The sequence below is a fragment of the Entelurus aequoreus genome, linkage group LG04 (assembly GCF_033978785.1).
Source record: "Entelurus aequoreus isolate RoL-2023_Sb linkage group LG04, RoL_Eaeq_v1.1, whole genome shotgun sequence".
Classification (NCBI taxonomy): Eukaryota; Metazoa; Chordata; class Actinopteri; order Syngnathiformes; family Syngnathidae; genus Entelurus; species Entelurus aequoreus.
In genome coordinates, this window is record NC_084734.1 from 29,772,268 (window position 1) to 29,786,658 (window position 14,391).

The 14,391-nt window shown below is 38.7% G+C and overlaps 1 protein-coding gene across 1 annotated transcript in view; it reads right to left on the reverse strand.

Annotated features, from left to right (window-relative positions):
- Positions 1 to 14,391, reverse strand: part of LOC133647793 (solute carrier family 35 member F1-like) — a 55,613-nt gene that overhangs the window by 10,332 nt on the left and 30,890 nt on the right. The window contains exon 4 of the mRNA XM_062043491.1: positions 7,875 to 8,034. Coding sequence (XP_061899475.1) covers positions 7,875 to 8,034 — 160 coding nt within the window. The remainder of the gene's footprint in view (positions 1 to 7,874; positions 8,035 to 14,391) is intronic.

Consider the following 14,391-nt stretch of genomic DNA (forward strand, 5'->3'; position numbering starts at 1 on the left):
TTTTACCACTGTGTTACATGGCCTTTCCTTTTAACGACACTCAGTAAACATTTGGGAACTGAGGAGACCAATTTTTGAAGCTTTTCAGGTGGAATTCTTTCCCATTCTTGCTTGATGTACAGCTTAAGTTGTTCAACAGTCCGGGGTCTCCGTTGTGGTATTTTAGGCTTCATATGGCGCTACACAGGCAGGCCAGTCTAGTACACGCACTCTTTTACTATGAAGCCACGCGGTTGCAACACGTGGCTTGGCATTGTCTTGCTGAAATAAGCAGGGGCGTCCATGAAAAAGACCTTGCTTGGATTGCAACATATGGTGCTCCAAAACCTGTATGTACCTTTCAGCATTAATGGTGCCTTCACAGATGTGTAAGTTACCCATGCCTTGGGCACTAATACACCCCCATACCATCACAGATGCTGGCTTTTCAACTTTGCGCCTTTAACAATCCGGATGGTTCTTTTCCTCTTTGGTCCGAAGGACACAACGTCCACAGATTCCAAAAACAATTTGAAATGTGGACTCGTCAGACCACAGAACACTTTTCCACTTTGTATCAGTCCATCTTAGATGAGCTCAGGCCCAGCGAAGCCGACTGCGTTTCTGGGTGTTGATAAACGGTTTTCGCCTTGCATAGGAAAGTTTTAACTTGCGCTTACAGATGTAGCGACCAACTGTAGTTACTGACAATGGGTTTCTGAAGTGTTCCTGAGCCCATGTGGTGATATCCTTTACACACTGATGTCGGTTTTTGATGCAGTACTGCCTGAGGGATCGAAAGTCACGGGAATTCAATGTTGGTTTTCGACCTTGCAGTGATTTCTCCAGATTCTCTGAACCTTTTGATGATATTACGGACCGTAGATGGTGAAATCCCTGAATTTCTTGCAATAGCTCGTTGAGAAATGTTGTTCTTAAACTGTTGGACAATTTGCTCACGCATTTGTTGACAAAGTGGTGACCCTCGCCCCATCCTTGTTTGTGAATGACTGAGCATTTCATGAAAGCTGCTTTTATACCCAATCATGGCACCCACCTGTTCCCAATTAGCCTGTTCACCTGTGGGATGTTCCAAATAAGTGTTTGATGAGCATTCCTCAACTTTCTCAGTCTTTTTTGCCACTTGTGCCAGCTTTTTTAAAACATGTTGCAGGCATCAAATATTTACAAAAAAAATAAAATTTTCCAGTTTGAATGTTAAGTATCTTGTCTCTGCAGTCTATTCAATTGAATATAGGTTGAAAAGGATTTGCAACTCATTGTATTCTGTTTTTATTTACACAACATGCCAACTTCACTGGTTTTGGGTGTTGCATTTTGAGGAGTAAATGTAGGCAGACAATATAACTTTTGTTCTAAACAGATTTTCTCCATTACCACCAAAGTAGGATTTAAACATTTGTGGAAGATACGCCTTTATATGTGTGCACATAAAATAAATGTTTACTGTATGCTGGTGAGCCAGATGAAGTCTTTTTTTCTTTGTAATCTACATTACTGCCACCAACAGGACTGGAGTGCACCTACGCATATCATCGCTGTGTCTCACATGCATCTGTATACTCTAATTATAATGACATTCTTGGATGCAGGAAGGTTCAAGGTAGTAGGCAAAAACGTAGTCAAAGGAAAAAATAGCTCAGCAACAAACAAAGACTAAAGCCAAACGCTACAAACGGACAGGACCGTGTGGTCAGGCTAAAGTCTTTCAAAGTCAAACAATACTGACTGAAGCAGCTGGGCTGACGAGGGTATATATAAAGATGTTTGATAATGAGTCACAGGTGAGTGTGGAATGGCAGAGTCTGATTGGTTGTGAGGCAATGGGGAGATGAGTAGACAGCTGAGTGTCGTTAATAGACTGGAGATGAGGATCTGTGGAGTGAGGGAGTGGGCGCGGTCCCGACACTAGACTGTGTATACACTGTGTACTCAATTTTCTGAGTGTCTGAATGTTGACAATGACGTAGTCCTGTCCCAAATGAATTACGGTCATTGTACAACCACCTGAAATGACAAGCACAATGACCATTTAAAAATGTTTTCCTCTCCCTTTTTAAAATGGGGAATCGCAACTAGAGATGTCCGATAATGGCTTTTTTGACGATATCCGATATTCCGATATTGTCCAACTCTTAATTACCCATTCCTATATCAACCGATACCGATATACACAGTCGTGGAATCAACACATTATTACGCCTAATTTTGTTGTGATGCCCCGCTGGATGCATTAGACTTAGACTTCCTTTTATTGTCATTCAAATTTTAACTTTACAGTACAAATAAGAACGACATTTCGTTGTATTGGCTCATGGTAGTGCAGGATAAAAAAGCAATAAGGTGCAGATATAAATAAATAGATTAAACAATGTAACAAGGTTTTCCAAAATAAATCAACTCAAGTTATGGAAAAAAGTGCCAACACGGCACTGCCATATTTATTATTGAGGTCACAAAGTGCATTATTTTTTTTAACATGCTTCAAACCAGCAGCTTGGAATTTGGGACATGCTCTCCCTAAGAGAGCATAAGGAGGTTGAGGTGGGCGGGTTGGGGGGGGGTTATATTGTAGCGTTCTGGAAGAGTTAGTGCTGCAAGGGGTTCTGGGTATTTCTTCTGTTGTGTTTATGTTGTGGCGTATATTTGTAACAGTGTTAAAGTTGTTTATACGTCCACCCTCAGTGTGACCTGTATGGCTGTTGACCAAGTATGCCTTGCATTCACTTGTGTGTGTGTGAAAAGCCGTAGATATTATGTGATTGGGCCGGAACGCAAAGGCAGTGCCTTTAAGGTTTATTGGCGCTCTGTACTTCTCCCTATGTCCGTGTACCACTCCGTACAGCAGCGTTTTAAAAAGTCATACATTTTACTTTTTGAAACCGATACAGATAATTTCCGATATTACATTTTAAAGCATTTATCGTCCGATAATATCGGCAGTCCGATATTATCGGACATTTCTAATTGCAACCACTCGAGGCAGCATTTCGGGATGGGTATCGTTCACATTTGAACCAATACGGTACCGGTACCTAGGAATCGATACCTGTACTCAACAGTACCGATTTGTAGTACTTTTGTGTGTTAATAAATCTTATTTTTTAATGTGACGTTTAAAAATGAGCTGATTATGAAAACTGTTTTCTTATTACATTTGAGTCTAATTTGCAGTGCAGTTCCACTTCCAAGTATTGTATAGGCTATCTATGGTATGTTGTCTAACAAGGAAGTAGCTATTTACACAAAGCTGAATGTGTTATGTTGTGCCCTACAAAGTGTTTGTACTGTAAAGGCCTGAACTACTAAAGGTTTGCGGGTACTAAATCACGTGCAAACTTGATAGCACATGGGAATCTGATTTACTAAACGTGTGCACAAAGGATTGCGTCTCTTTAGTGAGGAGAATAAGGAGTGCAATCCATTTAGAGTGTCTGTCTTCGTGAAAATGCAGAATGAATGCTGATCATCAGAACGCCCTCAACACCGGGAGAGGAAAAGTTTGATTTATGAAGAATATAACTCAACTTCAAACCCTATTTTGCATCTTTAATTAGCACGTCTGAAAAGTACATGCAAACTGACAGAGTTACACACACGTGTGAGAAAGGAGGCGATTGCGCAGCAGCTCTGTCCTACGTGTGCCTGTCAACATACAACATACTGAAAAAAATGCCAGCAGACACCAACAACGAATGACTTTAAAGGCCTACTGAAACCCACTACTACCGACCACGCAGTCTGATAGTTTATATATCAATGATGAAATCTTAACATTGCAACACATGCCAATACGGCCGGGTTAACTTATAAAGTGCAATTTAAAATGTCCCGCTAAACTTCCGGTTGAAAACGTCTATGTATGATGACGTATGCGCGTGACGTCACGCAGTGAACGGAAGTATTGGCACACCATTGTGTCCCAATACAAACAGCTCTGTTTTCATCGAAAAATTCCACAGTATTCTGGACATCTGTGTTGGTGAATCTTTTGCAATTTGTTTAATGAACAATGAAGACTGCAAAGAAGAAAGTTGTAGGTGGGATCGGTGTATTAGCGGCGGACTACAGCAACACAACCAGGAGGACTTTGAGATGGATAGCAGACGCGCTACTGTGAGTACAGCTTTGGCTTCCAAACATTTGATCGCTTGCCCGTACGTGCGTGGCGCTATGTGCATGTCACGTACGTAACTTTGGGGAAATATATGTTTCTTGCCGACTCTGATGGCGGCCGGGGTGTCGTCGAAAGCTACAACGCCCGCCGCCGCACCGCTGTCCTCACCTTGACTTCCTCCGTCTCCGGGCCGCCGACTGCATCGGTGATCGGGTGAAGTCCTTCGTCGCGCCGTCGATCGCTGGAACGCAGGTGAGCACGGGTCGTGATGAGCAGATGAGAGCTGGCGTAGGTGCAGAGTTAATGTTTTTAGCATAGCTCTGTCGAGGTCCCGTAGCTAAGTTAGCTTCAACGGCGTCGTCAGCAACAGCATTGTTAAGCTTCGCCAGGCTGGAAAGCATTAACCGTGTATTTACAGGTCCATGGTTTAATAGTATTGTTGATTTTCTGTCTATCCTTCCAGTCAGGGGTTTATTTCTTTTGTTTCTATCTGCATTTAAGCCCAATGCTATCACGTTAGCTCCGTAGCTAAAGTGTTTCGCCAATGTATTGTTGTGGAAATAAAAGTCACTGTGAATGTCCATTTCGCGTTCTCGACTCTCATTTTCAAGAGGATATAGTATCCGAGGTGGTTTGAAATACAAATCCGTAATCCACAATAGAAAAAGGAGAAAGTGTGGAATCCAATGAGCCAGCTTGTACCTAAGTTACGGTCAGAGCGAAAAAAGATACGTCCTGCACTGCACTCTAGTCCTTCACTCTCACGTTACTCATCCACGAATCTTTCATCCTCGCTCAAATTAATGGGGTAATCGTCGCTTTCTCGGTCCGAATCGCTCTCGCTGCTGGTGTAAACAATGGGGAAATGTGAGGAGCCTTTCAACCTGTGACGTCACGCTACTTCCGGTACAGGCAAGGCTTTTTTTATCAGCGACCAAAAGTTGCAAACTTTATCGTTGATCTTCTCTACTAAATCCTTTCAGCAAAAATATGGCAATATCGCGAAATGATCAAGTATGACACATAGAATGGATCTGCTATCCCCGTTTAAATAAAAAAAATTAATTTCAGTAGGCCTTTAATTCATTTTGGACAATATGTATAATACTTGTTATTTCTGAGAGTCCAAATATATTGACAAGCAGACACCATTCTCTCTTTATTGTCTGTGATTGCAGCACAATCGCCTCTTTTTACACTTGTGTGTAAATGACATCTACCACTTTTGGGGGCATTTTAGAAGCAGTCTTGCAGTGCATCTACATTGAAACCACTTTTTTAATGTTTTTTTTACCGCTCAACGTGCATGGGAAGGAGGCTGCACTACTGTGCTCAAGATGCAAAAAAATGCATACTTTAAGAATGTTTTTATCCTATAGGATATATGTTAGTAATAAATATTCTATGTGAAAAACGATCGACATTAAAAAGGACAAAAACGCATGAATTTATTTCGACCTAATCAGCCCTTTAAAGCTATAAAATCATAAAATGATGTTGCTGAATAGACGATAGGTCTAATGTTTTTTATTTCTGACCATCCTAATATGTTACGTTAAGTAGGACGGCGGCATCCCCGTCCATGGTGTGTTTTTGAAGCGCATCCTTCTGAGACGTGCTAAATAAAATGCAAAATATTGCTCCCAAAACAGTGATTACTGTTGATAAATTGCACGTGCTATATAACATATATCAATTTTCTCCTCCCCGTATTGTGGGCGTTTTGATTATCAGCATATATTTATTTTGCATATTACTAAAGACAGAGACACAAAATGGATTGCACGCCTTGTTATGCTCACATAACAGACGCAATCCACTTTGCACACAATTAGTAGAACAGCTTTGCGTGTGCTATCATGTTTGCACGTGTTTTTTTGTACACGCAAACCTTTAGTAAATCAGGCCCTAAGTGTAATGTACAAAACCCAAAACCAGTGAAGTTGGCACGTTGTGTAAATTGTAAATAAAAACAGAATACAATGATTTGCAAATCCTTTTCAACTTATATTCAATTGAATAGACTGCAAGACAAGATATTTAATGTTCAAACGGGAAAACTTTGTTATTTTTTGCAAATATTAACTCATTTGGAATTTGATGCCTGCAACATGTTTCAAAAAAGCTGGCACAAAGTGGCAACAAAGACTGAGAAAGTTGAGGAATGCTCATCAAACACTTATTTGGAACATCCCACAGGTGAACAGGCTGATTGGGAACAGGTGTGTGCCATGATTGGGTATAAAAGCAGCTTCCAAGCTCAGTCATTCACAAACAAGGATGAGGCGAGGGTCACCACTTTGTGAAAAAAATGCATGAGCAAATTGTCAAACAGTTTAAGAACAACATTTCTCAACAAGCTATTGCAAGGAATTTAGGGATTTCACCATCTACGGTCCGTAATATTATCAAAAGGTTCAGAGAATCTGAAGACATCACTTCACATAAGCCCTCAAGCGGTACTGCATCAAAAACCGACATCAGTGTGTAAAGGATATCACCACATGTGCTCAGGAACACTTCAGAAAACCAATGTTAGTAACTACAGTGCGTCGCTACATCTGTAAGTGCAAGTTAAAACTTTACTATGCAAAGCCAAAGCCATTTATCAACAACACCCAGAAACGTCGCCGGCTTTGCTGGGCCCGAGCTCATCTAGGATGGACTGATGCAAAGTGGAAAAGTGTTCTGTGGTCTGACGAGTCCACATTTCAAATTGTTTTTTGGAAACTGTGGACGTCGTGTCCTCCGGAATAAAGAGGAAAAGAACCATCCGGACTGTTAAAGGCGCAAAGTTCAAAAGCCAACATTTGTGATGATATGGGGGTGTATTAGTGCCCAAGACATGGGTAACTTACACATCTGTGGAGGCACCATTAATGCTGAAAGGTACATACAGGTTTTGGAGCAACATATGTTTCCATCCAAGCATTGTTATCATGGACGCCCCTGCTTATTTCAGCAAGACAATGCCAAGCCACGTGTTACAACAGCGTGGCTTCGTAGCAAAAGAGTGCGGGTACTAGTCTAGACCTGTCTCCCATTGAAAATGTGTGGCGCATTATGAAGCGTAAAATACCACAACGGGGACCCCAAACTGTTGAACAACTTAAGCTGTACATCAAACAAGAATGGGAAAGAATTCCACCTGAAAACCTTCAAAAATTGGTCTCCTCAGTTCCCAAACGTTTACTGAGTGTTGTTAAAAGGAAAGGCCATGTAACACAGTGGTAAAAATGCCCCTGTGCCAACTTTTTTGCAATGTGTTGCTGCCATTAAATTCTAAGTTAATGATTATTTGCAAAATAAATTTAAGGTTCTCAGTTCGAAAATTAAAAATATCTTGTCTTTGCAGTCTATTCAGTTGAATATAAGTTGAAAAGGATTTGCAAATCATTGTATTCTGTTTTTATTTACGATTTACACAACGTGCCAACTTCACTGATTTTGAGTTTTGTAGTACACAAGTATAAGTACACAAGTGTAACTTATAGACTCAAAAGACTAAGTGTAAGGTAGTACACAAGTGTTACACAGTTATGCACGCAAACGCTTGAGTACGCAAGTGAGACACATTTACGCACTCAAAAGTGTAAGTGCGCGTGTGCAATTTTTTCATCAAGCAATTCAGATGAGCACCTTTAGGGTTGTCTGACTATGGAGAAGTCTGCGTTGTGCTGTTTTTAAAAAGTATCACGGCTATGTCAGGCCTCGTCGTGTGCATGAAATGAGGTCTTTGCAAGTCAAAGGTTCTTACCGAGGCCCTGCTGGCGGCCTAGAAGGACGTCAGCCCCCACCATGCAGCCAATGCCCAGCAGACACAGTAACGTGCCCAAAATGTGGACCGCCTTGTACCTCACCAGCAGAAAAAACCAGGAAAGCAGCAAGACCACGGGGATGACAAAGCAGTCTAACAGCTGAGAGGAGAAAAAAACAGACAAATTGGTTAAAAGAAAAAAGACGCAACATGAGCACTTTGAATGATAGTGACATCATATTTCACATGTTCCCTTTTATTTTGAATTTGGTGGTGATGGGCGGAGCAATGAGCCACACCTGCAACCACTTTCCAATTACTGTAGTAGTATTCTTTTACCCAAAGGCTGTGGTACTGCAGGAAGAGGGCAGATTATTTTACTTTCTCTTTCATACTATTTTTTACTGAAGCTAATTAATTAACTCATGTTTTGCATATGGTGAATGTTCATACTCATCTTGGAGAAAGCAAACCACCAAGTTTAATTAAATAGTGGTATTTCAGTTTGAGCACATAATAAGATAAGGCCCCTTAGTTTGACATTCGCAGGTGGATTGGATCACTTCTCGTAGGAAAGACGCTCTAATTGGGACTTTGGAATGCAAAAGTGATAGCCCTATCCTTGAGAAGAGACTCCCATTCTAGCTCAACTGCAACATTTAAGTTATGACTTAAAGCAATTGTTTTCCAGAAACTTACACACAAACTTCTCCTTTTATGGTCAGGATGTGCTGACTTAGCACACACACACACAGACAAGAAGGAGGAATATAAAACTGATGGTTTGGCTTCTCCAAGTTAGGAGTGCCTCATTTTCTTGACCTGACCTCCTCCAGGAACTGCAGTCCTGTATAATGACGCTCGCTTGTGATAAAGCAACTTTTGGTTCAGTAAAGCGTCTCCGACGTCTCTTTTGATCCAGCCGCACTGCCGTGTCGCCCTTCTGTCCGGACGAGGATGACAAGACCAGAAAAACTGAGAGCGTTGTCCTCCCTCTTCGTCTATCACCATGATCTGTTGTTGTAGTTTTCTCGGCTTTCTGCCTATGTGTTGCCCAATGTAAAAATTCAATCACACTTTTCTAGCTGAATATTTAGCTCTGCTTTTCTTCTCTCTAAATCTAAATGTTGAATCTATATATAATTTTAAATGTTAAATCTAAATGTTGAATCTAAGTCAAAATACAAAATCTTAAATGTTAAATACAAATATACATGTTAACTTATATGTAAATGTTAAATCCAAATCTAAATATTAAAACTAAATATAAATGTTAAATAAAAATGTTAAATGTTGAATAAAAATGTTAACTCTTATATTTAAATGTTAAATCTAAATGTTAAATCTAAATCTAAATGTTAAATATACATTTTTAATCTAAAATCTAAATGTTAAATATATTTTAATGTTTAATTCAAATCTAAATGTTACATCTAAATACTAAATCTAAATGTTAAATACAAATATACATGTTAACTTGTATCTAAATGTTAAATCCAAATCTAAATATTAAAAGTAAATATAAATGTTAAATATAATGTTAAATGTCAAATAGAAATGTTAACACTAGATCTAAATGTTAAATCTAACTATAAATGTTAAATATACATTTTTAATCTAAAATCAAAATGGTAAATATATTGTAATGTTTAATTCAAATTTAAATTTTTAAATCTAAATCTAAATACTCAATCTAAATGTTAAATACAAATATACATGTTAAATTATGTCTAAATGTTAAATCCAAATCTAAATATTAAAATTAAATATAAATGTTACATATAAATGTTAAATGTTGAATAGAAATGTTAACTCTACATCTAAATGTTAAATCTAAATCTAAATGTTAAATATACATTTTTAATCTAAATCCAAATGTTAAATATACGTTTTTGATCTAAAATCTAAATGTTAAATATATTGTAATGTTTAATTTAAATCTAAATGTTACATCTACATATTAAATATAAATGTTGACTCTAAATATAAATGTAAAATTCAAATGTAAATGTTTTCAAAATATAATTGTTAAATCTGAATCCTAATGTTAAAAATATATTTAGATGTTAAATATAACAATTATTGACGCTATATCTGTGCCAATCTCTTTTTAACTTTACCGGTGTACTGTAGTCTACAGAAAGCGAGTGTGTTGTTTCCAGCACATTCATGTTCATATGTGACACAATCAGGAAGTAACAGTGCAGCGAAATGATGGAAGACACATTCAACTATGTATTCACCGACTAGAACTAAGAAAGACACATTAGGACCGTTACCATCATCAACTCCATTCATTATGGCTGAGGCAAAAGTGAGGTACTCACAGCTGTTTAATGCCCTTGTTTTCAACTTTTGCATGTCTTTTATGCAACACACCATGCACACTCACACGTTTGCAGCTAAACATTTTAACAACATGCATTGTTATTGGCATTAATCTATCATTAATCATCTGTCATGTTTACCTTTACAGTTTGTGAGACATTTAGATTTAAACTTTAGATTGAACATTTATTTTTAACATTTATTTTTAACATTTAGATTTAACATTTATAGTTAACATTTATATTTTACTTTTATATTTAACATATATATTTAACATTTATATTTATGAATAACATTTACATTTAACATTTAGATTTTACATTTATATTTAACATTTATATTCTATATTTTAATTTAGATTGAAACTTTAGATTGAACATTTATTTTTAACATTTAGATTTAACATTAATAGTTAACATTTATATTTAACTTTTATATTTTAACATTTATATTCTATATTTAAATTTAACATTTATGTTTAAAATTTTTATTTTATATTTGTCATGATCTGTGGTCTAGATCATGTTTTGTGTTGTTATGTTCTGTTAGTTTTGGACTCTTTAGTTCCTGTGTGTGCACCTCCCTGAGTTTGTTTTGGTTGCCATGGTTGCTAATTATGTTCACCTGTCTCTGATTAGTGTTCGGCCGCTCACCTGCTACCCGAGCACTAATCAGAGGCATTATTTAAGCCTGCCTTTGCCAGTCGGCCTGGCGTCATTGTTTGTTTCATGCAATGTCTCTGTTCTTTCTGCTCGTTCCATGCCTTGACAAGTAAGTTTTTGTTTTTTCCTGCTACTGATAGTAAGTTTTTCTCATCCATAGTTTATGCTAAGTTTTAGTTTAGCTTCGAGTGCGATCAGGCACGTTATTCTGTCGGCTTGCTTTCTGTTTTGTAATCCTTTGATTTTGTTAAGAATAAATCATGTTTTTACCTGCACGCCATGTAATGTAATGTAGTAGTCCGTCTGCATTTCTGGGAGAACGACCCCGCAGCAAGCTGCGACCCCCCCCCATCGTGACAATATTTATAGTAACGTTTATGTTTAGTTTTAACATTTAGATTCAACAAATATATATCTAACATCTTGATTTAACATTTATATTTCCTTTAAAGGGGAATTGCACTTTTTTTGGACTTTCGCTAATCATTCGCAATCCTTATGTGATTTTCTTGCGATCCAATTTATGATAATTGGCTCGTACTAGATGGATAGCAATAGTGCTAATGGAAGTAATCCATTTGGCCTCTAAATCACTCTTAAATGCATACGTAACCCGCCAACAATACCACATTTACATCTCATGACCTGACTATTAACCAAGTATCAATAACACTGTTATTAGATGGCGAAAAATACAAGAAAATAAACTTATTTGCAGCACCTGCTTGAATTTTTAACCCTTAATGCGGATGATGATCCAGTCTTCATCTAAACGGCAAGATATGAACATCTCATCAGTCTGCATTCTAGTTAGAGCAGACATTGTACAGTAAGTGATTATTTTATTATGTTTGTTGTCTCTCATGAAGTCTGTCATGATTAGTAGTAGTTGTTGTTGAAGGAAATAGTGAACGTTGTGATACGTCTGTGAAAATAATGCGCCACCTTATGCGTAACATGAGCAAAATACGTATATATGACATGATATTATGAATGTGCCTGTTGCCACATTAACACGCGAAGTCCCAGAGAAGGGTCAATTGACACTTTTACCTAGAAAACACACAAGAGGGTCATTTGACCCCTAGTCCCCCCTGTGGACACTCCTTTTGTTATGAAAATGTGGCTGTTAGTGGCACACGGCAGGGGGCCACTTGAGCCTGTGTGGGGGAGGGGACCTTACAGCTCAAGCTTTAGTTCTGAGGTAGGTTGTGTGTGTTTTTGCAAGGATCAACAGAATGAAGGGATCAACACTCTGACATTTATTGTTAAAAAAAATACAAAACAAAACATATTTACAAAGAATGAAAAAGCAACTGTTTTCCCAGTTTTGGTGTGGAGGGTTGTTGCAGAAGCAATTGTTATTTTTGTGTGCCAAAAATAGTTTAAAAAAAAAAATTTACAAAGAAAAAAGCATATTTACAAAGAATGAAAAACCATGTCCATGTAAACGTGACTGACATACATTTGAGCAGTCACTCACAATCCTGGCACTGCCATTGCTCCTTTCGGCATTTCCCACATGTATAATTTTTCTGTCTACCTAGACAAACTGCCCCTAACAGCCTCATTACCATAACAAAATGAGTGATTAGTGTATTCGGGAAAAGCGTCGGGCCAAATGACCCCTCTCTGGATCTTCTAGGTAGACAGAAAAATGCTGGGACTTCTAGTGTTAATTATATACTTACAGCATGTTTATAAATACTTGATGGAGGTGTGTATTTTAGAGTGCCTTAGGCAGAAGAGAGCGGCTCCATTGACTTCATTGTTAGCTGACTTTGATTTACGTTTATTTACGAGAGTAAGAAAGGTACCAGTATATGTGTGCTTATCTCACATAAGGAAGGTGGATGATAGGCAAAATACAAAAAAAAAAAAGTGCAGTTGCCCTTTAACATTTACATTTACATTTATTTTCACCATTTAATTCTTACCCCAAATGAGAAGAAAATGAGCTACATGTGAGAAAAGTGAGTTGCTAGAGAAGTGTGATTGCATTTTTACATTTGGCAACCCATATCTGCCAGCCTCACTGCTCAGCCCCAGCTAGCCTTTTTGGTCTGGCTTTTTTTTTTTACGTTGCCATTTTGTTTTTTTAAATGCACTATTGCAGTTCTTTATTTCCTGAGAAGATTTCAGATTTTTGCTCCGTTTGCTGATGCATTCGCTCGTAGTGAGCAAGCCATGAAACCTTTATTTTGTTCTCAATTATGTCACTGTTTCTGCACCCGGGGTCATGGCAGCAGAGGGCAGATTCAGTGTGACAATCACAAGTTGTGTGTTGAAATCTCTGTGAGAACATCTCTGTGCGGGATTTGCATGTTCTCCCCACGTTATGTACTGTATGTATGTATGAATATTCGTCTCTATGTATGTATATGTATATGCATGTGGATGTCCATGTGCGTATGTCTGTATAATATACAATATATTTGTCTCCCACTAAGTGCAGGAGCCAAAGTGCGGCCCAGCCACCCAGAAAGCCCTACCCAAAACAGCAAGCGCCAAGGCCAGGGAATAATGGGCGACCGGGCCCTTGCAGGCAGGCTGGCCAGCGACAGGACCTCCAGAACTGGGCCTAACGTGCCGCTGGGCAGGTCAGCGGTAGGCCACAGACAGATGGACAAGGCACAGGAGAAATAGGAGACAACCAGCCCTCAAGCCAGCGAGACAGGATCCCTTGCCCTGAGGGGCCCACAGACTGAATGGGAAGACCGCTTTGCCCAAAAAGCAACCAGGCCCCCATGAAACCAACCCACGCCTAAGGAGTGGGGCCCCCTCATGATCCCAGTCTGAGATTATATTATGTATATGTACAGTACAGGCCAAAAGTGTGGACACACCTTCTCATTTCAATGCGTTTTCTTTATTTTTATGACTATTTACATTGTAGATTGTCACTGAAGGCATCAAAACTATGACAACTGTGAAGTGAAAACCATTTCAGGTGACTACCTCTTGAAGCTCATCGAGAGAATGCAAAGAGTGTGCAAAGCAGTAATCAGAGCAAAGGGTGGCTATTTTGAAGAAACTAGAATATAAACATGTTTTCAGCTATTTCATCTTTTTTTGTTAAGTACATAACTCCACATGTGTTCATTCATAGTTTTGATGCCTTCAGTGACAATCTACAATGTAAATAGTCATGAAAATTTAAAGTTAAAGTACCACTGATAGTTACACACACACTAGGTGTGGTGAAATTACCCTCTGCATTTTGACCCATCCCCTTGTTCCACCCCCTGTGAGGGGAGCAGTGAGCAGCAGCAGTGGCCGTGCTCGGGAATCATTTGGTGATTTAAGACCCAATTCCAACCCTTGATGCTGAGTGCCAAGCAGGGAGGTAATGGGTCCCATTTTTATAGTCTTTGGTATGACTCGGCCGGGGTTTGAACTCACAACCTACCGATCTCAGGGCGGACACTCTAACCACAAGGCCACTGAGCAGGTTATAAAATAAAATATAAAATAAAGAGAACGCATTGAATGAGAAGGTGTGTCCAAACTTTTGGCCTGTACTGTAT